Raw genomic sequence first — 25137 nt, forward strand, 5'->3', positions numbered from 1 at the left:
CACAAACTCTTGGCCCCCAAGTTGATATATAATTCACACTTGTGATTTTGTTTTATACTATTTGTGTAAAATACCTGAAGAAATCTGTAATTTTGAAGCAAACTGACAATGTATTTGAGCATATTAAAGCTGATTTTAGAAAAGCATTTCCTTGTCAGCTCTGTATTTTTCATAGCATGCATGGGAGTGGGTATTTGTGTTTTTAATCTAGTGGAAATCTAATTTTGCATTTAATAAAGGCAATGTTATTATTTGTTTGGCAGCAAATTGTCAAGTTTTGGTAATGATCCAGGAAAGGAAAAGAAAGACGTAGGAACTGGAGAAGGAGAGACTGGTGGTGTCACTGTGTCACTGGCAATTCTATTTGAGTTTTTTCACACCAAAACTGAAGCATTTTGAATGGAGCCTGTACGTTAAACTGAAGGTGTTAATTGCTTATAAATGGATGAGTGATTTAAAACCATAGTGTTCTCTGGTCAACAGAAAGCAGCCACATGTAATAAATAAGACCATTCGGAGAAGAGCGCGAGTGACTGCCTCTGGGCGGAGATGATCGACTTCTTGTATTCAGCTATTGCACAATATACTGTGTATCAGGTGACTTTCAGAGGAATACATACGGAGTATGGCATATTTTAGACTACTGAAAAGTTTGTTTTACTATAGCGATGAATATTTGTCTTATTTAGTAACAGCCTACAAGTAATCGACAGAACATCGGATTTGTCAAGATATGAATTGTTCATAATTGGCTTACTGTATCGCACAGGGTAGTTTCACTTTCAGCCGCTATTAAATTAATGAGATTCTACGGAAGTGTGGGAATGATGCGTGTGACCCTGTAAGTTCGTTTATTATTTATTAAACAATTTCGCTTTGTTTTTTTTTTAATGTGCTTGTTTGGAACTGTTAATATATCCATTGGATGTACATAAATTATATAGTAGCGTAAATGTAATGGGGATAGATTCTTTAGGAATTTCTGTTCGTGTTCAGGGCGTGAAGTAGCCTATTCGCGCAATCTTTTGTTGTCCCTGTCAGAGTTTATCATCCTACATTTTAATCATTAAATGTTTTGTGATTGAAGTTATATTCATATACATTTTATTCATATTGATTTCAATTAAGTAATCATGACGGTATTTGTTGTCGATATACCGTCCGATACCGATCTAAAAAAAAAATGCTCGAGGAGCTCACTGTTGCCATGGTCACCTCCTCACACGCTACTTATTTGTGAGCTTGTGAAAATAAATAGCCTAAATAAAAATTGTGAGCTTGTGACTTATATGGTTTTTGAATCGTTGTTTAAAAATGCTTCTGAAATAATGTAAAAAGAATAAATACTTTCAAGTTTTGACTTTTTACTCGTTTTGTTTCCTTTGGGGGCAAGGTCAGGCCTTAATTAGGGGGCCCCAAACTCCCCCATAATCAGGAACCTTTTAAAGTGATGGCTGTTGGATCCTGTAGCACAGAGATTCAACAGCGTCACGTGGAGCTGGTGGAGAACTACAGCGAACACCTGACACGCCTTCTGGACGTGCTGTTTAATGTGGGGGCAGTGACCGAGGAGGACCTCAGTCTTATTAGAGGTGCGGCTGTCCGAGGTGAGAGAGAATGTATGAGAGTTCTGCTGGATGTGCTAAATGGGAGAGGAGAAGAATCATGCAGGGCTTTCCTCTACGTACTACCAAGTGTTCAAGATAAGACCGCCAAACTAGGACAGGCCAACAGGCAAGAGCATCTCAAAAAACACAAGAACATCTTGGCTAGACAGCATGGCCTGGTGGACTATCTCAGCATCAGAAGACAGACTTTAGGACAGGATGAGAGCGGTTGCTGGACTGATATCACTTTTTCAAGACAAGCTGGTTATGCATCGTCTTCTCAATGCCGACATGAGTCAGCAGGAGTTGGGGATGCTTTCAGGACACGAGCGGATGAGATCTGCATTTTCAAGGACGTGTATGAGAATCTGCTGTGCAACCCAGCGAGTGGTGTGAATATGCTGTCAGGAGTTGCTGGAAGTGGGAAAACCACGGTTGTGAGACGCTTGGTGCGAGAGTGGGCTGCAGAAACCAACTCGTCCAAGACTGTCCTATCTCTGTTCTTTCGTGAGTTGAACCTCATAACTCAAGAGCAGAGCTTGCAGGACCTGCTCTCGGATCACTACATCCACCTGAAACCTTTCCTGCCCGAGTTACTGAACTCAAACCCAACACAGTTTTTACTCATCTTAGATGGTCTGGATGAGTTCTGCTACCCTCTTAATTTCGAACACACTCCCAAGTGTTCAGATCATGAGCGGGTGCAGCCTATACAATCCATTGTGGTGAACTTAATCAAGGGAAATCTGCTTCCAGGAGTGTCCATTTTCCTTACTTCACGACCTCATGCGGTCACCAAAGTTCCTCCAGTTCTGGTCAGCCAGTTTTACAGTCTGCTCGGTTTCTCTGTAGCTCAACAGAAGCAGTACTTTGAGCAGAACTGCAGTTCTCCTGAGGCTGCCGAGGCAGTGTGGGCTTCAGTGTCGTCCCATAAACCCCTTCTACTCATGTGCCACATTCCTGCATTCTGTTGGATCATGTCCACCGCTTTGCATGATGGCGGCTCCTGCCTTTGTCCTGATACTGCAAGTGCCAATTCAGGAGAAAAGGGAGGCCTTGAGGAAGCCAACCAACCAAACTCTTTATTTGGACCTTCTGAGGAGAATTCCAAACCAGTCACGATCTCTGAAATCTACTGCTGCTTTGTTAAATCCATCTTGCTATTCCACGTGCAAGGGCGTAGCGAAGGCTCCCATCACACCAGGCTTCAGCATGCCCCTCGCGTCCTTGGCGAAATGCAGCCTATACTCAAAAGCCTGGGAGCTATGGCCTTCAAAGGCCTCCTGGAGAGACGGTTCATCTTTGAAAGCTCTGATTTGAACTCTTTTAATCTGGATAGCACCAAACTCTCACAGGTGTTCCTCTCGGAGATACTTAAAGAGGATCGAGCGTCCCTCACCTTTGAAAAGGGCTTTCATTTTATCCACACCAGCGTGCAGGAGTTTCTGGCTGCCCTGTACTATGTTCTCCAGTCGCTCTCGGGATCAGATCCATTTTCAGGCCTCAAACCAAGCACAGGCCGCTATATCCAGAATGCATTTAAGCAAATGGCATCAGCCGTTAACAAATTCAGCAGACCGCAGCGTCTCTTCTGCAGACGCATTAAGAAAGCCCTTCACTGTGGTGAACGACATCAGTCTGGACACATGGATCTTTTCTGCAGGTACCTTTTAAAACTGTTGTCATATTAAATGCATTTCATTAGCAGGTCAATGATGTGACACTAATTTTTTGTTTGTCTTTTTATTCAAAAATACGTAAAAAATGCAATTCACACATACAGTGTCTTGAATGCAAATCTTCGATATAATTTCACGTTTTTATGGTAAGGAAAGGCTAGTTTAGGTTGTAAAATTTTGATTTACTATGACTCCATTTCATAACTGACCAGTTATTTCCGCTTATCCAGGTTTGTATGCGGCCTGCTGGTTCCCAGAACACGTCTCATCCTAAATGGATTTTTCCCTGATGGGCCCAAGATGCATCTGCTCCGTTGCCAGCCCTCTCCAGACCCGACTCCACCTTTCCTTCTCCATCTGTTACACTCCCAACTCCAGAGCTCCACCCTCAGCCCGGAGAGGCAGGTCAATGTTTGCCACTGTCTATATGAGGCCCAGGACCCTGGTTTGTCACAGCGGCTACAGAGTTGGATGAAAGTTCTTTCACAACAGGCCTTAGATCAGTCCGGTTCGGTAAACAGGGACTGGAGTGAGCTAGCTTTCCTGTTACAGCTCAGTCCAGACCTGCTGGTTTTAAATTTAGATGCTCAAGGACTCGATGCTCAAGGACTACGCCGGCTCCTACCAGTCCTTCCACTTTTTTCAACGCTCAGGTAAATACTGTAACTGTAGGCATAATTGTTTGGAGGCAGATGTGACACACTCAATGTTAAATATAATTTTTTGTGCTTTGTGATAATTATTGTATGTTCTTTACATAAAGCCTGGGCCAGAATCCTCTTGGTTCAGAGGGAGCGTCAGTGTTAGCTCTTGTTCTGAGAAACCCAGATTGTCGAATTCAGAGGCTGTGGTAAGTGGAGGAAAAAAGTAAAAATGTAATTTAAATATAGTCATTTAAAAAACTATAAAGTAAATAAAATATATGAAATAAATTCAAATGACATTGCAAATACTGTATAAAATTAAACAAAAATAATAATTAAATGTATAAATAAATAAATAAATAAATAAATAAAAGTAGTTATGCTACAAGCTCAAATTTATTATGGCTGTGTATGTTCACTCTAGGGTGGTTGCGACAGGACTTGGCTGTGAAGGCCTGAAGATCCTTGTAGAAGCGCTGAAAGAAAATCGTACTGTGACTGATCTCAGGTGAAAAAATATAATTTTCAGTTAAAAATACACATATGTTGCACTTGACTTGTGAGTGTTTACAGTATCATTCTTTCATTAGAATGGCCATAAATAAAATTGGAGATGTTGGAGCTGGTCACCTTGCAGAATTGTTGAGGACGAATCGCACACTGACGGATATCAGGTAAAAGAGACGTATCTCCATCATTTCAATCTCTTGAATAATTTATTTATCTGAAAAGTTCACTGAGTTGAAACATTCTGCATCCTATAGGCTTCGTGACAACCTAGTGACAGACAAAGGAGCAGAAGTCCTCATGGCTGCCCTGAAAGAGAACACTACATTAGAGTATCTGTGGTAAGAAACATTTAGAGCTGATTTACTATAGTCTATTTCCTCATGATTCTGTAACACAAATATATTTTCTGTTCATCGCAGGTTGTTTGACAACAAGTTTACCAAAGATGGCGTCAAGAAACTCAAAGAATTTGCAAAGACCAGACCAGACCTTGACATTAAAGCTTGCGTCTGACCCACAACCATTAAACCAGTGGAGTAGCAACTGGTTCATGACAAACATTTTCATTCATACATTCTATTCATACATTATTTTACATATGGTACAATTACTCTGATATATTACTTTTAATACATATTAGACTGTTAAATGAATAGTTTACCTAAAAATGAAAAATTGCTGAAAATGTACTCACCCTCAGGCCATCCAAGATGTAGCTTGTTTCTTCATTTGAACAGATTTGGAGAAATGTAGCATTACATTATTTGCTCACCAACAGATCCTCTGCAGTGAATGGGTGCCGTCAGAATGTGGTAAAGAAAGTGATAAAAACATCACAATAATCCACAAGTATTCCAAACAACTCCAATCCATCAATTAACATCTTCTGAAGCAAAAAGCAGCATGCTTGTAAGAAACAAGCATTTTCACTATAAACAATTATTCCTTTAACTACTCAGGCTACTACTGCCCTCAGCTGGACGTTTAAGGAGCTGTTATTTGTATGCTATATGTGTACATTAATAAGCAGCAATATTTTCAGACCTATTTTAGGATTTATAGACAGTTTTTTAAAGTTTTTAAACACTGAATTGCATTAATTTATTTTGTGCAATATCGTTTTTATGATCAAATCTTTTACAGCTTTTAGCTAACACCCACACAATCAGATTTGACTTCAGATTTAAGTATATGATAGACTTTGAGGGACCTAAAATGCCTTCACAACACCCATCTGTTTTTCTCGTACTTCTTTATAAATGATTGTCTTCTTTCTCTTCTCTGCTATAGTGTCTCAAACCAGTTCGACGTTTATTGCCCATTTTTGTGGGTGCTTTTACATGCAGAGCTCAGGGCTCCTCTTAGATGCTTCATAAACAGAAGTAAAAATGTAAGTGTAAAATACACAAAGCCAGAGTATTCTTTGGTTAGTAAATGCATTTATTTTAAAGATACTATGTGAAACCGTTACTAAAATCACAGTAATGTATGTTAGAAGCAATTTAAATCGTACATACTGGTGGAGATTTCTAAAACCCAACTAGATAGATAGATAGAGAGATAGATAGATAGATAGATAGATAGATAGATAGATAGATAGATAGATAGATAGATAGATAGATAGATAGATGAGCTTGACTACTTTTTGTGAAAACTTCTGAACACGGTTTTCATTTTTTACTGTTATCCATGTCAGATAATTTTTTGAAACATTGCACACCTGTCTTCTTTCTGAAAGTTGCATAATAGAGGTTAATGCATCATTAATTGTCATAACATCTTGAAATATGAATCGTTATATCAAAGTATGATTGCTTAGCAAGGCTTACAATGCAAAGTACAAGTGTTGTTATGCAATCATTAAAACAAGATGTACAAATAGATGTTCAATAAACATTATATGTATTCTCCAGATTCCAGTTTGCTTTAGTAATGGAGTCTGTGGTTTGTCTTCACTTCAAAGTTCAAACCGTGTTGCTTCAGGACAGGAGTAATTCCATATATTGATGACTGCTGCCTTGAAAGCAAAATCTTACCTTACATGTACATTCTCACGTCTGTTGTGATAAGTCTCAAGCATTGCATAAGTGTATCGATGTGGAGGGGGAAAGAGTTTCCACACCGGAGTAATATTTAACGTCATGAGTCCCTCATGAAAAGCCCGCTTGTGTCTGTATTTTAATGTAGTTGCCCATTTAAACCACCAGATGCCGACGTGATGTTTTGTGACTCATATCACCTCTTTGTTCAGTTTAGTTCTTAGAAAGAGTACAAGAAACAATAAAAAGTCACTTGTTCAGTTCCCCTGTATTATGATCTGTATTATGATTTTCTACTCACTAGCCTGTTTATACAATGTGAATTACCTTTGTTATATAGACCACTGATAAATGCGACTTCAGAAGTTTGAAAAGAGCTTAAATCTGGTTCCCAGAGTTGATGTTGTTCCTTTTTCATGGGGGGAAAAAACATACTGTACATCGAGACATTTGGCGATTTCAATTAAGATGTGCTATAATATGCTTTAGTACATAAACCAGTCGTCCTGGGCTTTTGCAGTAGCCAAATATAATTGGTGAATATCAGCTTGGCTACTATTATGAGAAACCATGAATTGAAAACGATTTTCTTTGTTTATTTTTTGTGTGTTTTATGAATGTTTAAAAGTCATAAATGGTAATCCCACACAGTAAGCATGGAAGCAGAGACCACAACCGCACATAATCCGGCGAAGCAAAACATAATGTGAAATGATTTCTAGATATTCGCCGAGCGGCGCTCTGATTGGCTAGTCTCATCTCTAGCTCAGGAGCCAGCCAATGGGGAAGTTGGCTTGTTTGTGTGAAGCAAGCGGTGCAAATATAAAATCGAGAATAAGAGATGTTGGAGGATAAACTGATGTATGAACATAACCCAAAGATTGAACTCGGCACCAGAAGGTTGTTTATACCTTTTCTACTCTGAAGACAGGCGAAGCAAAGATTTGGTGAAGAAAATAGGTAGGCCTATGACTTTTTATAAGGATGCTCTGTTGTAAATTTACCTGTTAAGGTTGTTGATATTGTATTAGTAGCCTATTGCGTTAGTTCACACAATCATTTATAAAGAAGTATTTTTGTTTTAACCCGATTAGATATTGTTTTTTTTAAATGTTAATTTTTTTTTAATTATTATTCTGCCACATGACAACTATAGCACATTTTCACCATTCTCCAATAACTATTTTCATAACCCAAAGATTGAACTCGGCACCAGAAGGTTGTTTATACCTTTTCTACTCTGAAGACAGGCGAAGCAAAGATTTGGTGAAGAAAATAGGTAGGCCTATGACTTTTTATAAGGATGCTCTGTTGTAAGTTTACCTGTTAAGGTTGTTGATATTGTATTAGTAGCCTATTGCGTTAGTTCACACAATCATTTATAAAGAAGTATTTTTGTTTTAACCCGATTAGATATTGTTTTTTTTAAATGTTAATTTTTTTTAATTATTATTCTGCCACATGACAACTATAGCACATTTTCACCATTCTCCAATAACTATTTTATCATGTCAGTGCATGTTTTTGCGTTATGAACTGTAGCTGAACTGAGACGCGTTGATTGATTTCTATATAATGCGGTGTATTAGTTTTATGCCGCAACTTTGTTCAGTGTCTACCGCAAGCAGCTGTGTATTACATTCTACTTGCACTAATAGCTTCGACAGTTGTTCATTTCCGAAAAATGCTTAATGGTTGTCATGTACGTGGCGTTTTATTTTATTCTTCTTGTTATACGGGCTTTTACATCTGCCGTCAGAACCCGTGTTTTGCCGTTTCATAACATGAATGGGAAATAGAACTGCTTGTACATCATATATGAGGTATATATTACAATATCCGCATTTATACAGCAAGTATTTATTTAGACTAGTGCTGAACAATAGTGTGAAGCGATAACAGGAAGTGCGTTTATCGCGTCTGTTATTCGGCGCAGAGAGTGTATACACGGAACAGCTGAGCTCTGTATGCATGAGGAAGGAGGGGAGAGGGGGGTACATACACACAGGCGGAGGCAATGATGATGATGATGCCTGTCCAGTTCAGACCAGTTTTAGGGCTGCTTATTTTCCGCAGGATACTGTTATCGTTAACACAAATGAGACACCGCGCGCACATCAGAAAAGAAAATCCAACCAGTAAAACGACCCATTTCCAATGCCTTTAATGAATCTTAAATGAACATATAAAACAGTTTGTACATGATTTCTATTTGCATCCAACCAACCGCATCGCTTATGCAAAGCAATGTCACTTCCCTCATGGTTAAATTAGATTTTGCACAAAGATATTAGTAGCACAAAGCATCGACTCGCGCCGCACTGGTTCGAACCGGCTGGATCTTGGTCTCACGTGGAGCTGCTCTCTGAATCTGTTTATCGCGTAGCCAATGAGGGGAGAAGCGAACATGCGAACAGCCAATCGGAGGATAGCAAGGCGAGACTAGAGGCGGGCAAATGGGCGGGGTTTCCATCAACAACATTCTCTTTTGGAACTGTTTTTTTGTTTATGAGCTGTTTTGTAGCTAAGCGAGACAAAGAAACGGGATATAAATAATGTTCGGTGGGAGTTACGGTTACAACAAACTGGCAGCAAGTGAACATTCACTATATGCTGTGAAAAACAATGTTGTGAAATCGTTGGGAGAATAAAAAAAAATGTAAAATGTATCATTATACATGTATTTAATTTGTACATGTGCTCATAAATTTAACAATATTATTTAATATTTACCATTAAATATCGAATACCCAACTCTATTGCCACTTTCACAGGATTTCCCAAAGTTTAGGGGGGTTTCCTCTGTATTACCAGCACAGACTGTTGTCATCTTCTTCAGTCATGGCTCCCTCACTGGCCACAGCCTTCTCCAGGCGATGGTGGATGGCGATTACTGCGGTGATCGAAAACCTGTTGTTCTCTGCTGTCCTGCTCGGATGGGGCTCACTGCTCATTATGCTAAAATCAGAGGGCTTTTACTCCTACCTCTGCAGAGAACCAGGTAAGGAAGGGGAGAAAAGAGTGCACTCAGTGCAGGTTACAGAAACACAATTCATTGACACTCATAAAGACATTAAATGCACTATAGATGCCAGATTGAATGCTGCAAATAATTACGTAAACATCAAAGGAAAATTATGCCTATATACCATGTTAATGGCTTTAATAGCTTTGTTTTCACACTTTCCCCACTCAGATTTGAACAATAAATGTTTGGCTGCTTGACCTAAAACATCTTTGGGATGCACTTGCATTAAACACTCTACCAAAGATGTTCATTTGACCTACAGCATTTTTCTTATTTCGCAACAGAGGTTGCTCTTTAAAACTGCAAGAGTTTATAGATTTTATAATCACTTCATTGTGTGAGTGAATGTAATACAGCATTGTGAAAAACAAAATCTCAGTTGTCTGGCGCCCATCGCAAGGCTTGTGGAGGAATCCAAACCTGAATATCAATCGATCACTAAGAGTCAGTGCACCTTATTTGGAAGCCTTCAAGCTTGTGTTGCCATTAGGAATTACAAACAGCATCTACAAGCTTGTTTGGCATCAGAACGTTCGTAAAGGGGGGCTAGATAATTTGAGCTCCGTCACAGAGTTGATTTCACGGTAAACAGTCTAGAGGACATCAATCTGCTTAGCTTATTATATAATACAGTAAAGAATCTTTCAAGTGCAGCTGTATCTTCTTAAGGTCTTAATATGAAAGAAATATTTGAATCAAACAATACATCTTAAGAAAACTTCAGAGGGACAGTGATATGCTAGACTAATTGGTTAGAGATGAGTATTTGTGTATTCTGAACACGTTACCAAACACACTCGGTGATACATGAATTAAGGGTTTTCTGAATAGCTGAAGACCACTTAATAAAGATGGAGGCCAACCGGTGCATAAACTTATAATTATTCATATATTGTTCTTTAAAAGCACAGGCAGTGCACTGTGTCCTGTTTTCCAGTGTAAAACAACTTCCTTAAATCAAGATGTATTTACTTGAGGTGCAAAATGACTCAAGGTATTGTCTTGTTTTAAAAGAAAATTAAGAACGTTTAATACAAAAAATATTTTAACTCAAAAGGAACTTGAAAGGGAAGTTTTTTTTTCTTACAACATTTGGCAGATATTTGTTTTTCTTGTTTTAAGTATAAAGTCAATTATTTCAAAATTATTAAAAGCTAGACAAAAATACTGAGTACAAAAATGATTTCTGCTGCTTAATTAATCCAGATGAATGTAGACTCTTACCCGGAAACATACTTTTCAGGTCTGCTTAAAACTCTTACAACACAATAATGTGTGTCTGGGTCATGACGTGTCTGGTACATCTATGAACAGTGTGTTCCTACTGATGTCCAAGATTAACTTGATTTATTTATACAACCTGTATCCATTTATTTACATCATGTACTGGTGCCCTTAATATCATATTGCACCATTGCTAGTGGAGTTCATGTAAATGTCATTGTCATAGGGCAAAATCGCTCAGAGTTAAGAAAAAACACGAAAGCCATGTGTCCCATAACCTTTTGGGTATGCAAAATAAATATATCCAACATATATATGAGAGGGAAAAAGTGTGCAGTAATGAATAAAAGCTATGCTATTTGATTTTTGTTGACCTCCTGTCTGTTCTTAATGTGTACTGTCAGGTGGTTGCTGGCAATTTGACATGGATGCTAATGGTTTCATAATATCAGCTTGTTGGCACCAGTCTGAGGTTTCCTTTGGAGCGCCATGTCTTGTTCTTCAAAGACTTCTTTCTGTGCTGCTTTGATTTGGACTTTTTCAGGGAACGAGGTCAGGAGACTCAGCCATGCTGCTCTGAACTGGCCCTGATTTATTTTTCCACTATGATATCTGCCTCTAAAACGATTTAACACGCCTTGGTGAAAACAAATTTCCGCAATTTGGAAGAAACAGCCTGGCTACACTGATATCTTATGACCCATTAGCACAATGGCTAAACACCATCGCCATGATATAAAGTGCACATCTGGCCGGCGTTCTTCACTTATCTGGTGTTTGAGAGTTTGTGGTTCACACTGCGATGTGAAGTGTGAGGCTCAAATACAAGAACCTGGCTTTTCTCCTCCTCAGATCTCCTTGCTGTTAGCTAACATTTAGTAATAACTAGCTCAACACCATTTTGTCACTTTTATTGATGGGATATTGAGGGTGGAGGACACAGATATCAGTGCATACTGCAATCCTGTACATTCACATGTCCCTTCTCTCTTTCATTTCAACTGTTGTCAGCATCTAGTTCAGAGATTCCAGACACCAGGCGTCACATGTCTGATGACACAAGGAAGTAAATGTGGCTCAAGCGTTTGCTCAATGTAAATATCAGATTATCTCGCCATTTCCTCACCTACTTATTTTCCTTGGACTCAGCTTTCCACCGCATGTTATCAGCTGGTTGCTTCTCTTTAATCAGCAGGTGTTAGGAAACACTGACCAGGAAAATGCTTGTCTGGCTAAATGCTTTGGCATAGCACATCTGACCGAGTCTGAGTTCATGACGTTTTTTGTGCTTCAGATTCGTGTTGAATTCTCTTTCTGTGCTTCTCTCACTTCTCCATATCAAAGCAAGCGGAACATCAGGCCTGGCTGTCTCTGTTTTTTGCTGATTAGATGTAATGGAACAATGGCTTCTGAAACATCTGAAATAGAGCTCCTCGCTCATCTGAACAGACCTAAAAAGTGAATCCAACAAAACCTGTCAAGAACATCTGCAAGTCATATTTCACCCAAAAAGCAAAGGAAGAAATATTTTGCATAAAGAAAATGGAGCCTGTTTTAGGTGTTTTTGTCAAATTTTTATACAATTTTATGTATTTTTAAATTGATATTTTATTTATGAAAAAGTATACACTACAGTTCAAAAGTTTGATGTCGGTAAGATTTTTTAAAACGTTTTTGAGAGAAGACTCTTATGCTAATCAAAAATGATTTGATTGGTAATTTTGTGAAATATTTTTACAATTTATAATTAATTAATTATGTATAATAATTTCCAGAAATTACTTCAGACATCATTCTAAAATGCTGATTTGGTACTCAAACAAACAATAAATATTGAATTTAAAATCAGTTGTTTTTTAATATCTTTGTTGAAACTGTGATTTTTTTTCAGGATTCTTTGGTGAATAGAAATCTCAAAAGAACAGCATTGAAATATACATTTTTTGTAATATTATAAATGTCTTTACTGTCACATTTGATTAATTTAATGTGCCCTAAATGTATCATATATATATAAATGTATCAAATATAAAAAAATCTTGACCCCAAACTTTTGAAAGGTAGTGTAACATAATATAAATAGAATTTTATTTAGGATTTCATGTGCGATTCATTTATCCCATTCATTGTTATAAAAAAAATTATAATGTAACAAGCCAAAAAATCTTAGTCTCAAAATAGTCTTCATTTATTTATCCATTAAATTTTGTAAAATGTAATTTCCTTTTGAATTTGAGATTAAATGTGGCTCAAATTGTAGACTTAATAGAGAACAACCTTTTTTATTCAGTAATTTCGTGAAAACGAGTAAAAACACGCTACTTTTGTGTCAGTCTGTAACTGCTAACTTGAAACGGGTATGTATTGACTTAAGGCAGCTCCTCCTTTATTACTCAGCAAAACATCTAAAGCTGAGCAGATATGTCCTCTAAAAACCAATCAGTGAGCTTTAACCCAATTCTTCTCATCTTCAGTCACCTGCTCAGGTCATCTCTGCTCCACAAACACAGCTCATTTGTTTGTTTACTGATCACATTTGAACAAAAATCCCTCACACAAAGGCTCTCTGTCTCTTGCCCACCCTGTTACGTTAATAACTGCTTCCTCCATATGCTGCAAACAGCCCCATCCCCCATCTGTCCTTCTCAGAACAAGTTATTCCAGAACATATTCAAGGCTGTTTGTGTTTAGATAACACATGGATAAACCGTGTTCTTGAATCTTCAAGAATCAAGTAGGAGACTTGTTGCCCAGCCAAAGTATGATTATCCCTAGTCAAAAGAACCAGGGAAGCCTGGGTGAAACAACAGGGTTAAATGTTAGTCAAGGTGCTCATGCCTTAGCGGTTGTGGGAAGGTGTTGGTTTTAGGAGACTGAGCTCCAATGGGGGTTCAGATATACTCTCATGCTATTTCTGCTAGTTGTTTATTGTGTATAGCAGCTTGTTTATTTGACCCTTTGCCCAGCATCCTGGCGGCTTTGGGAGGGGGGCACGATGGTGGCCGCTAGATCTTACAAAGGCGTCTCCTGTTTTACTTCCCTGAGTGTCATAAATGGTTTCCTAGAAGTCAGGGTTCCAATTAGTTTACATGTGAGTGTGTGACTGCTGACTACCCTACCAGTATGAATTTACACACTGGTCCATGTTGGTTAGTGCTAGTTTGGTGATTAGATTGCTCCGTTTGGGTTTATTCTGTCTTGCCCTCTCCAATTCTCCAGGTAACGGTACAGGGCAGAACGTATCTGAGAATGAAAATGATACGACAGTAGTCTCAAGAGGTGAGGAGGAGGATAATCTTCAGATGAATGGCTGGCCCATCTGCAAAGATCAAGACGAGATGTTGAACCTGGCCTTCACCATTGGCTCCTTCCTCCTCAGTGCCATCACTCTGCCCCTCGGCATCATCATGGACAAATACGGCCCGCGCAAATTAAGGCTGCTCGGCAGGTATAGGAGAAAAATGCAGTACATTTATATAGTCAAAAATATTCAGTGTATACATATAAATATATCATATATACATTTACATATATAATCATATATAATATTTTCCTAGTGCCTCGTTTGCCCTCTCCTGCATCCTGATTGCATATGGAGCAAGTGACCCTAGAAGTATGTATGCAAATCCACCTAAGACCACCATTCTGTTATTACCTGTCTGTCTCTGCTCTCTTTGACCTCCTTTGTCTGTTTCTTTCACAGATCTTTCCATCCTGATCTTCTTTGCCCTGGCACTGAATGGATTTGGAGGAATGTGCATGACCTTCACCTCGCTCACAGTAAGTGCTCATGTCATATTTGTGGGTCTTCATGGGTGTCCTCTGCAGTCTTTTGCACAAAGGCCATGGCGCAGTCTCGCAAACTGGCCACATGCCACTGTTTCCTGCTCCCAAACATTGCTGCATCATCATTTATTCATCCTTAATGAGACTCTTTTTATAGCTGGATTTCCAGCATCCCAGAAATGGCCTGATATTGCATGTGATTTGAAATTGTTTTTGATCAACACCATCTAAACCACTTAGCAATGGCATAACATCCATGTAGAATAGCCAAACAACCACATGGCAATGCCATAGCAATGACTTAGCAATCACCCAAAGCACATTAGCCTTCTGAATGAATCAGTGTTTTGAGCAAATTAGTGGAGTAAATGATTCAATGACACACTCTTAAAGACAGTGGCTGAATTCAAAATAGCATACTATTCTATTTCTGCCATATAAAAATATGGGAGAAATAGTAAGAATAGTATGTAGTGTGACATTTCAAATTCAGACATTCACTTCATGAATGAATCAATGACTCACTCATAAAGAAAGGTACTTGCTGCCACCTGCTGATATAACCATGTAACCTCTAGAAAATGTCCATCGCTACATGGATCAGTCTGTTTGGAATCTATAGAGCATTCCAAATCAGTCACTTATGAAGTTCTGTTTAGTATGCTGCCTTAGAATAAAGCTGAAGTAGACAGCAAGGTCATTTAGAGCTGTTGTGTCTCTTTATCTAGTCATATGTTTAGTGTAACATCTGCGGTGCATTGGGTTCATATTGCGAAACATCACCAGGAGATGTAAAGAGAGCAGACTGATTTGAAGTAAACAGGAAGTTGTGCTCATTGCCAGCTGAAAGGTGGTTGTCTCTTGTTTCTGCACGCTGATCTGAAATCATAGAAACCCTCACCAGGGTATCGAGAGTTCATAGCTGAAGGCACAGCCGTTGCCAGTGTTGTTGATGTTCTGTCCCGGGTTCTTTCTCAACATTTGCACCATGCCTCTGCCTGTCCAGGCAACCCTCCAACTGTTACATACACAGAGAGAAAAACACACACTCAGAGGGAGTGAACTGGCATGCATGAGTGCATAGTGGAACAGTACAGACTGTTATCTCAGCTGTTGTGCTCTTATAACCTTTTCCCAGCTGTTCTGTATACTGTGTGTTTTGCATTGCTGGTTGTTGTGGCGAGAGGTTAGAACCTGGGGTTCACAGTATAGTTCTGACTGTCTGACATCTGTTGTTTGGGTGTATCTCTTAATAGCTTCATTATTGTTACCATTTTTAGATTTATTAAGGATCCTTGCTAAGGTTGTTGCTCATACGTTGGGTTATGCATTTAAACACACATCTAAACTTCAGCACGTAACTCCTCTTGCACCATTTTTGTTACAGACATGAATGATACCTCAGCTTTTTATGTGTTATATTTCTCAGCTATTTTTCCTAGCAATGACATGGCAACCGACTAGATCAGTGCTTTGGCAACTACCCACAACCCTTGTACAATATACTGGTATTGACGATAATCGTGATATAATAATAAATAATGAAAAAATATCATAAATAATGAAATATCGTTATCTATTAATTAGTGGTGTCGCAATATACCGATATTGGCGATATTTGAAAATGAATAGTATACATACGATAATATGACACATAATAAGCCAGCAACAGCACCATTATGGAGCGTTAAAACTCTCACTTGTGATTTGTTTCATTCATACTCGACACCAGAGGGCACCCTCATGCAGAAAGTCTACAAGTGAGACGCATAGGAGTAATAAAACGAATAACTTTCCAGCTGTCCCCGCTGTAGCTGAATAAAATGCAGAAAGAAATGTTTTGTATTATGAAACATGATGAGAATAAAGACACGATTACAACATTATATGTTTTATCTGTGTTCTTAAAGCCATCTCAGGTATTTTCATATGGATAATGTATATTTATATTGCAATGCTAATCGACACACCCTTTATCACTGTATAGAATACTATAAAATAAGAATCAGTTCATAGAAGTTATTTCAAACACTCGATCGACGCTATAACGCAAGTTTGGAGTAAAAATATGTACTTATTCTCATAAATTGTCTTACTTTTACACTGTGCTAAGCTAAAAACGTTAGCATTTTTATCTCTTCTGTTTAGTGTAATTGTTCCTTTTGTATGCAATGGTGTGATTCATTGGTCAAAAAAATATTAATTTAACTGATAACTTGATTTATTTATTATTATTTTATTTTTTCAAGATTTCTATAGATATCACAATATATCGTTATCGTGAATTTTTTAGGCCACGATAATTGTAGCACCGTAGCAACATAATATTTGTCCGGCAATCAGCCGAAACGCTCTAGAATCATGGCGGTGAGTTTTTCGCAGGTCAGTACTGCTCACACTTAATCTAGTTTATTGAACTGCAGAAGAGAAAGTTTTCTGAACGTTGTATTCTAAACCACCTTCACATTCTGAAGACAAACCCTAAGTGGTTTGGTGAAGCTGTCAATTTACCCTTCTTCCTCTTTTTCCCTCACTTTTATGTCTCTCTATCTGTCTCTCTGTGTTTGCTCACTCAGCAGTTAATAAACCAGCTGCAGCAGAGTGCAGCAGAGCTTGTGTTTCCTCCCAGCACACCTCTGATGTTTTCCCAGTGCACTGACTCAGCTTTCTGTTTAATGGCGGGGACTGTCCCCAACCCCCTCCACCGGCAGCAGTGTCCCAGCCACCTGATTCACTGTCTGCCCTCAATCCTTCATCTGTCCATTCCTCCAGCTCTCGATTTAGCTCTCCATCTATCACTATCTGCCTTCCCACTGGCTCTGTGACAAGCAATCATATCAAGTCTTTCCCAACACAACCTCAGATGTTGGTTGTTTTGCTCTTAAAACCATTGAAATCCGTTGACCAATGGGTTAAAATAAATATAGGTATATTATCTGAAACATCTTATTGTCTTACACAATTTAATGTTTTAAGTAAATTTAAAAAATGTTACCATATTTTTACAGTGAAAAACAAGGCAGTGTTAAAGAACGTTTATTTTTTACAACCCAGAACACTCTAGCAACCAGTAAATTCTTCTGAGTATTTAATCCATGTTCATTTTTATAGCTCTATACTCTTATTGTACAGTATGCCATACTCATATTATATCTTCTTAGGAAACAAATATAAAATAGCAAGCTATAAAATTTCATTGGGGATATCCTGTTCCTCTGTATCTTAGCTCAGTCTCTCACTCTCTGATGCACTAATGCTGTTTTTTCTTCATTTCTGCCTTCAATCCATTTATAACCCATTTCTTTTAGCATGCTGAGTCATGTGAAGATGAGAATAGAAAAATGGCTTAGGATGGTGTTTAGACTCATGCCATCGTTATCAGAGACACGCTCTTCATGTTGTTCACACTGGTGTTTTGCCATATGCCCATTGGGCTCTGGCTTAAAATGAGGTGTGAATGTTTTTTATTTTATAATTAGTCATCTAAATGCACCAGGGCCAACCAGTTTTAGTAGTATTTTTATATATAATAAATTGATATTATTATATAGATAATATTATCTATGTTGAAAGTGTTGATAATTTTTATCAACATTTTATTATTAAAATAAATATGTATATGATTAAAACGTATTATTATCAATGTTGAATAGAAAGTTCAAAAGAACAGTATTTGTTTGAAATATTTTTTTATTAAATGTCTTTAAGGTCTTTAATGTCACATCAAGGACACTAATATGTCCTTTCTGAATAAAAAAATGTTATTTATATAAAATACAAACCATTGCTAAATAATATTGCCATTTGTAGCAATTTTATTATCTATGTTGAAAATGTTGATAATTTTTTTATTATCAACATTTTATTATTAAAATAAATTTGTATATTATTAACTTACTTTTATCAATGTTGAATAGAAAGTTCAAAAGAAATCGTTTTTTTGTAACATTATAAATGTCTTTAAAGTATTTGAATGTTAATGAATTTAATGTACATGCCTCATTTGTGGCATCAGATAAGAAATTATGTACTATTTATTTAAAAGTGAAGTGAAGTGACATGTGGCCAAGTATGGTGACCCATACTCGGAATTAGTGCTCTGCATTTATCCATCCAAAGTGCACACACACAGCAGTGAACACACACACACCGTGAACACACACCCGGAGCAGTGGGCAGCCATTTTTTGATGCGGCGCCCGGGGAGCAGTTGGGGGTTCAGTGCCTTGCTCAAGGGCACCTCAGTCGTGGTATTGAAGGTGGAAGAGAGCGCTGTACATTCACTCCCCCCACCTACAATCCCTGCCGGTACGAGACTCAAACCCGCAACCTTTGGATTACGAGTCCGACTCTCTAACCATTAGATAAACAACTAATAGGGGAATTGACTTCCCCTATTCAAAATGTAGGGATTGATGCTATTTTTTGTGTGTTATGACAGATACCCTTTATTGTTGTTTTACACTACAATGACATTTGTGTTTTCTCTGTTCCGGTGGCCGTGACTTTGGGACTGTTTTGTCTCCGGTAGATTCTTCTGGTCTTATCGACTCCACAAAGTATCGCTTTACTTGGAGACTACCAGTGTTTGTCAAAACTTTTAATGTTTTGTTTCCATCCCTAGTCAATTTCATTGCAGAGCAAGCAAGTGAAGACAGAGCGACGCTAGAGTTATAATACAAGATAAGTGTAGTGTCAGTAGGGTCTTTTTTTCATCACGTGACCGCCTGCAGCTGGTGATTGTCTGTGAAAGCAGAAGAACATAGTGTTGTTAAAACAGTCTCTTGGTACTTCACATGTTACTCAACTCCAAGAAATAGCCATTACTCTCTGTCTGACAGGCCCATCATGTGGAGCTCTGTTCGTCGTTGGCTCTGTTCCACAGTCCATTAGCCAAAACCGTTCCTGCACAGCCTCTCCAGCCACAGGCACAATGCCGCCTAGAGCCGCTGGTTGTGTGAGAGTTATCGTAAGTGTCTTCTGGGATGTTTTGGCTCGGAGATGACCTTTACTCTAATTAGAGGCAGTGAATGGCGTCTGGGTTGGGTTCCAACAGAGAGATTTCCTTCATTCTTGTCTTTAACAAGCTTTTGGACTGTGAAGCAAGCGTGAAGTGGAAGATGTCCAGAGAGTTCTTAGAAAATCTTGAACTGTGTGTTGTGGAGGAGATGCCATATACAGTAAGACGCTGTTAGCTGTCGACGGGTGGGAAGTAGATGAAGGATTTGTATACGGAGAAAATGGAAATTACCTAGAAAATAAGGAGCATGTACTAGAACAATATGACACCCTGCAAATCTAATAAAAAATTGTACAATTAAAAAAAAATAATGGTGTGACATATTATACTCCAAATACAAAACTATTTACAAAGAGAATTTAGCAAATTATTTTACATTTATTATACATTCAGGTTGACCACAATAAGAGACTATGTGGAACATTTGTACTTAATTAAAATGTAATTGTGCTTTATTAAAAAATTTTTTTTTTTACATGAATTACTAAATTACTAAAGTGTAAAAAGCAAAAAAAACATGTTTTTAATTATAAAAAGCCACTTATAAAATTAATTACATTATTTATTAATTGTATGCTTTTTTATTCACTCCTATTTTGTTTTTTATTATCTGTTGGTTTGTTTATTTTTTTATTTATTTTACATTTTTGTGTGTGAGCTCCTGTCAATTTAAATTTGAATAAATGAAAAAAAAAATGTTCAATGCACATTTTAAATAAATCAATTAAAATAAATAATAATAATACAATCATTTAAATAATTTAATAATAATTAAATTAAATGACACAAATATTCAAGAGTGCTGTAGACTAATGATCTTTAAGAATATTCTCCTGAAGAATACTATTGAAGAATACACTCTTGCTCTCTCTGCCCCACTTATTTCTTAAATCTTAGGCGTTCAGGCTCTCTTCCTTCCTCTATATTTTCTTGGTGGGGTCTGACAGTTGTTTACCCTGACAGTGCAGTTTGGAACAGCGAGTGCTGTACTCCTCCGCCCAGCTCAAAGGCAGCAGCGTTATGCAAGCTTCTCCGGTGTCCCTCACACTTTCTCTCGCTGCTAAAAATATTCCCAGCTTGCAGTTGCCTTTCAAACGATGTCCCCCCACCTACATACTGCTCCCACCAGAGAATATCACTGTTACCCTGATGTAATGTTTACTTTCATACCTTCTGCTATATCTGACATGTTTTGTCATTTACAGCGGCTCCTGTTACAAGAAATCTGTTTGTTTTGCTTGTGGCTCGAATATTATGTTCACAATATAGATAAATATATTTGCTTTTTATACTCATGATGGACACTAGGCCCAAGTACAGTCACTAAAAATGTTAACATATTTTTAATGCACTTGAAGATTTTTAATCCCGTTTGTCTCTTCTGTAGCTTCCCAACATGTTTGGTGATCTCCGCTCCACTTTCATCGCACTCATGATTGGCTCGTACGCCTCATCCGCTGTCACCTTCCCAGGAATAAAGGTAAATCTGAGTCCCAGGTTAGACTTATTTAATAAGCCGAGTTTAAATCAGTGATATTGATAATGATTGTTGCTCTATCAGGTGATCTACGACCTCGGTATTGCCTTAATCACCATTCTTCTGGTGTGGGCTGGCTGTGCTGGCCTGGTCTTCATCAACTGCTTCTTCAACTGGCCACTCGAGCCCTTCCCAGGACCTGAGGACATGGATTTCACGTATGTAGTTCAGCGTCTGTGCATTGCTGTTGTTTTTTTAAGGAATTAGTACTTTTATTGAGCTAGGATGCATTAAATTGATCAAGAGTGACAGTAAAGACATTTACAAAAGATTTATATTTTAAATAAATGCTGTTCTTTTGAACTTTCCATTCATCAAAGAATCCTGAAAAAATGCCGCACAACTTTTTTCAACATTGATAATAATAAGAAATGTTTCTTGAGCAGCAGATCAGTACATTAGAATGATTTCTGAAGGATCATGTGACACTGAAGACTGGAGTAATTATGCTTGACTTCACAGGAATAAATTACAATTTAAAATGAATTACAATATAAAAGAGTTATTTTAAATTATAAAAATATTTCACTGTATTTTTAAGTAAATACATTTTACATATTGTGTATCTCACGCTGAAATTTGTCTCTTTAACAGTGTGAAGATCAAGTTCAGCTGGCTGGGCTTTGACCATAAGATCACAGGGAAACAGTTCTACAGGCAGGTGACCACCGTTGGTCGGAGGTTGAGTGTTGGCAATTCAATGAAGAACAATCCACAACAGCTGGCCGCTCAAGACGGCAATAAACTCTGCCTATCAACCCTCGATCTGGAGGTCCAGTGCAAGTCTGAAGAGGAATGTGAGTATCATTCTTACTGACATGTTTTTATTGACCAGTGTCATCTCTGACGATCTAAACTAGTCTGAAACCACATTAAAATCTGGGATTGTTTTTAAAAATGTTGAAATAAAAGCTTTAGGATATTGATTTTTAAAGGGTTAGTTCACCCAAAAATGAAAATTCTGTCATTCATTACTCACCCTCATGTCGTTCCAAACCCGTAAGACCTTCGTTCATCTTCAGAAACCTAATTAAGATATTTTTGATGAAATCTGAGAGCTCTCTGATCCTCCATAGACAGCAAGGATATCACCATGATCAAGGCACAGAAACGTTGCAAGGACATTGGTAAAACAGTCCATGTGACATCGGGGGTTCAACCGTAATTTTATGAAGCTACGGGATTACTTTTTGTGAGCAAAGAAAACAATAATAACATCATTCATTCAGCAGTTCTTCTCCCCGAGTTACCGTCTTCCGCCATTTTGGAGAGTACCCCAGAACGTAATAAGCGCTGTTTACATTCAGCATGCGCGTGCTTTCTACTGAACGTAAACAATGCTGAATATGCTAATTACGTTCTGGGGTACTCTCCAAAATGGCAGAAGACGGTAAATTCAGGGAGAAGAATTGTTGAATAAATTATGTTATTATTGTTTTCTTTGTGCACAAAAAGTATTCTTGTAGCTTCGGAAAATTACCGGTTTAAACCCTGATGTCACATGGACTATTTTACCGATGTACTTGCTACGTTTCTGTGCGTTGATCATGATATCCTTGCTGTCTATGGAGGAACAGAGAGCTCTCAGATTTCATCTAAAATATCTTAATTTGTGTTCCGAAGATGAACAAAGGTCTTGCAGGTTTGGAACGATATTTATATCGTTATATCGAGTAATTAATGACAGAATTTTCATTTCATTTTTGGGTGAACGAACCTTTTAAGTTTTAGGAAATTTTAAACAAAGAAAAGTTATAAAAATAAGTAAGAGATATTAGAAATTCAATCAAATTGGTCAGGTCAGGTTCATATTAATTTTTCATTCATATTGATTTGCTGATAAAATGTTTTTTAAAGATAAATAATAAATATAAATATTTTTAATAAAATAAAACAGTATGTGTCATTCAGGTTTTATTTTAATGAGCTGGTGACATGAGTGCCAACTGCCAAGTAATTAAAAGTTATCTGTAATGCAACTTGATTGTTAATTATGAAGGCAGAATAGTGGTAATCAGATTACCAAATCTCATTTATTTCCATTGTTTTAATGTCTTGAACAAAGTCCTTGTTCATCAAATTGAAGTGACTTATGTAATCCTGAATTCATGCGTATTTCAGAAAGAACTGGACAGAACACAGAGAGACTTGGCTCTCGCCATTGTACAGCATCTTCCCCCTGGCTGTGTCCAGACATGCAGGGAATATTCGAGCAGACAGGGGGCGGTGTTAATGAATGCTCCTCAGCAAATCCCCTTTATTGTGCATGGGGATTCCTTCATTAGCCATGCACACCGTTTCTGACATCTGGAGGTTGCCAAACCACTCGAGGCTGCAGACACACGCTGCGTTTGCACTTTACTTCTACTAACCCAAATCTGTGACTGCAATTATTCCAAATTCACCTCAAACTTGTCAGAATACTGCAAACTCACTCACTCCCCACCGGCACCTTTTTTTGGGGTTCTGCAGCCCTCTGCGGGGCTCCCGGTTGGGCTCTTTTGTAGTAAACGGAGCGTGCAATCGATTCAGACTGCGTTTCTGGAGGACCCATGGCACTGGTGTATGTCTGGGGCTAAAATTGGCAGAGGTGGAGACGGTGGTGAGGGAGAGGGCAGATAGCGCCGAGGAGCTGTTTTAGAGACGCTGCTGGAGATGTTTGAGAAAGAGAGACTGATGCTGATCCCGGCTTACTGTCATCCTAAGAGTGCTAATGCCTTCACCACCTTGTGTTTCCATTACTGCAGTCTATTACTGACTCATTGTCGACGGCTGGAAAGTATGTGTGTGTGTACTTAGGGACATAATGAGGCAGTTTGTTTGTGTGTGTGCATGTGTTCCAGAGCATATCAGGTGTGTTGAGGTCAGATTCCCAATGTACCAGGTAACAGGCACTGTAAAGGCCTCTCTAGTGCTGGTCAGTGGATGCATTTATGGCACTCGAATTAGTGGATTATTAACAAACCCAGACCCCCCAGCCTCTGTGTTACTGTGCTAGGCATTGAAGTGTTGCCTGGCCATCCAAACACCCGCAGAATTATTTTCCATGTGAACAGAACCCTGTGGGCCCTGCATGCTTTTGCCATTTTTTAAAGGCATTGAAGCACCCTGGTTAAATTGAGATGACCGAGTTCACAGTGGTTTTCTATGGAAAGATGCTTTTGGAAATGGCATGGCAGTACGAATAGTTGCATAACTGAAGGCGTTGGGTGTCCAATCACAGTGAACAATTTTGAACGGTAACTAGAATTTTCTATAATAAAAATGATTGTTATTGATGAGTTTTATTGAATGTGTTTTTCAGCCCAGTCCTTCATGCGGAGCATCTTTAGCCCCATATTCATGCTCAGCCTCATCACAATGTGTGTGACTCAGCTCCGTCTCATCTTCTATATGGGGGCCATGAACAATATTCTGGAGTCCCTTGCTGATGGAGACCTAAGCAAAGGTATGGGTGTTTGACAAATAAACAAGTTGTGTGATGCTTTTCTGTTGCTCAACGCCCATTCATTTTCTCCATAGAGAAATAGATTTTTATGATATTATAGAATTTGATGCAGCCAAAGAGATTTATATATAATTACAGATAATTATTTTGTATATTCTATTATATATATTCATGTACAGTATAGTAGTTTATAATAAAGTGATTTTATTATAATGTTTAAATTGATATAGTGCCTACTTATATTTGAAATGATCTGTATATTTTTCACTAAAATAAAAATATTTATATATATTTGTAATTATAAGAATTATGTGTATATGTATTATTTTAATATAATTTTGTAATACTAATATATGTATTATAAATCAATTCTACTTAAATTACTATCTTATTTTTTGTGACTTTTTGCAGTGTGTAAATTGTATATATTTTATATAATTTTACACACACACTTATATATACAGTATATATATATATTTTTTATTTTTTTTATTTAGGCAGTAAGCTATTCATTGCATATATATATATATATATATATATATATATATATATATATATATATATATATACACACATACACACACTTACAAAGTTTTTTTTTAAATAAAAATCTTAT

At 37.7% G+C, this 25137-nt stretch overlaps 2 protein-coding genes across 7 annotated transcripts in view; both read left to right on the forward strand.

Annotated features, from left to right (window-relative positions):
* Nucleotides 1-226: 226 nt before the first annotated feature.
* LOC107548579 (protein NLRC3-like) lies at nt 227-5147 on the forward strand. Of its 2 annotated transcripts, none has more exons than XM_016229311.1 (8): nt 227-841; nt 1394-3270; nt 3517-3939; nt 4050-4136; nt 4355-4438; nt 4521-4604; nt 4695-4778; nt 4860-5147. In XM_016229311.1, the coding sequence occupies exons 2-8, from the start codon at nt 1451-1453 to the stop codon at nt 4951-4953; spliced, it is 2676 nt and encodes an 891-aa protein (XP_016084797.1). In that variant the 5' UTR covers nt 227-841; nt 1394-1450; the 3' UTR covers nt 4954-5147. The 2 variants fall into 2 exon arrangements, with proteins under 2 accessions (XP_016084797.1, XP_016084798.1); XM_016229312.1 differs by having other exon boundaries at nt 1399-3270.
* Nucleotides 5148-7270: 2123 nt separating this feature from the next.
* The window catches only part of LOC107548581 (large neutral amino acids transporter small subunit 4-like), a 22860-nt gene continuing 4993 nt past the window's right edge, over nt 7271-25137 (forward strand). For 2 of the 5 annotated variants that reach the window (XM_016229313.1, XM_016229315.1), the window contains exons 1-9: nt 7681-7758; nt 9254-9480; nt 13951-14179; nt 14289-14344; nt 14435-14511; nt 20924-21016; nt 21098-21231; nt 21668-21870; nt 24378-24521. In XM_016229313.1, coding sequence (XP_016084799.1) covers nt 9321-9480; nt 13951-14179; nt 14289-14344; nt 14435-14511; nt 20924-21016; nt 21098-21231; nt 21668-21870; nt 24378-24521 — 1096 coding nt within the window. In that variant the 5' untranslated portion in view covers nt 7681-7758; nt 9254-9320. Of the gene's footprint in view, nt 7440-7678; nt 7759-9253; nt 9481-13950; nt 14180-14288; nt 14345-14434; nt 14512-20923; nt 21017-21097; nt 21232-21667; nt 21871-24377; nt 24522-25137 lie in introns of those variants that run through there. The other 3 variants (XM_016229317.1, XM_016229314.1, XM_016229318.1) reach the window with 3 other exon arrangements.

The sequence above is a fragment of the Sinocyclocheilus grahami genome, unplaced genomic scaffold (genome assembly GCF_001515645.1).
Source record: "Sinocyclocheilus grahami isolate Dianchi unplaced genomic scaffold, SAMN03320097.WGS_v1.1 scaffold350.1, whole genome shotgun sequence".
Taxonomy (NCBI): Eukaryota; Metazoa; Chordata; class Actinopteri; order Cypriniformes; family Cyprinidae; genus Sinocyclocheilus; species Sinocyclocheilus grahami.

What these genes read in the sequence shown, in the direction of transcription:
- LOC107548579 (XM_016229311.1), top strand. Translation starts at nt 1,451, where the DNA reads ATGGCTGTTGGATCCTGTAGCACAGAGATTCAACAGCGTCACGTGGAG. An exon ending in CACATGGATCTTTTCTGCAG is followed by an intron (nt 3,271 to 3,516) that starts GTACCTTTTAAA and finishes CCGCTTATCCAG; the next exon opens with GTTTGTATGCGGCCTGCTGG. An exon ending in TGTCGAATTCAGAGGCTGTG is followed by an intron (nt 4,137 to 4,354) that starts GTAAGTGGAGGA and finishes TGTTCACTCTAG; the next exon opens with GGTGGTTGCGACAGGACTTG.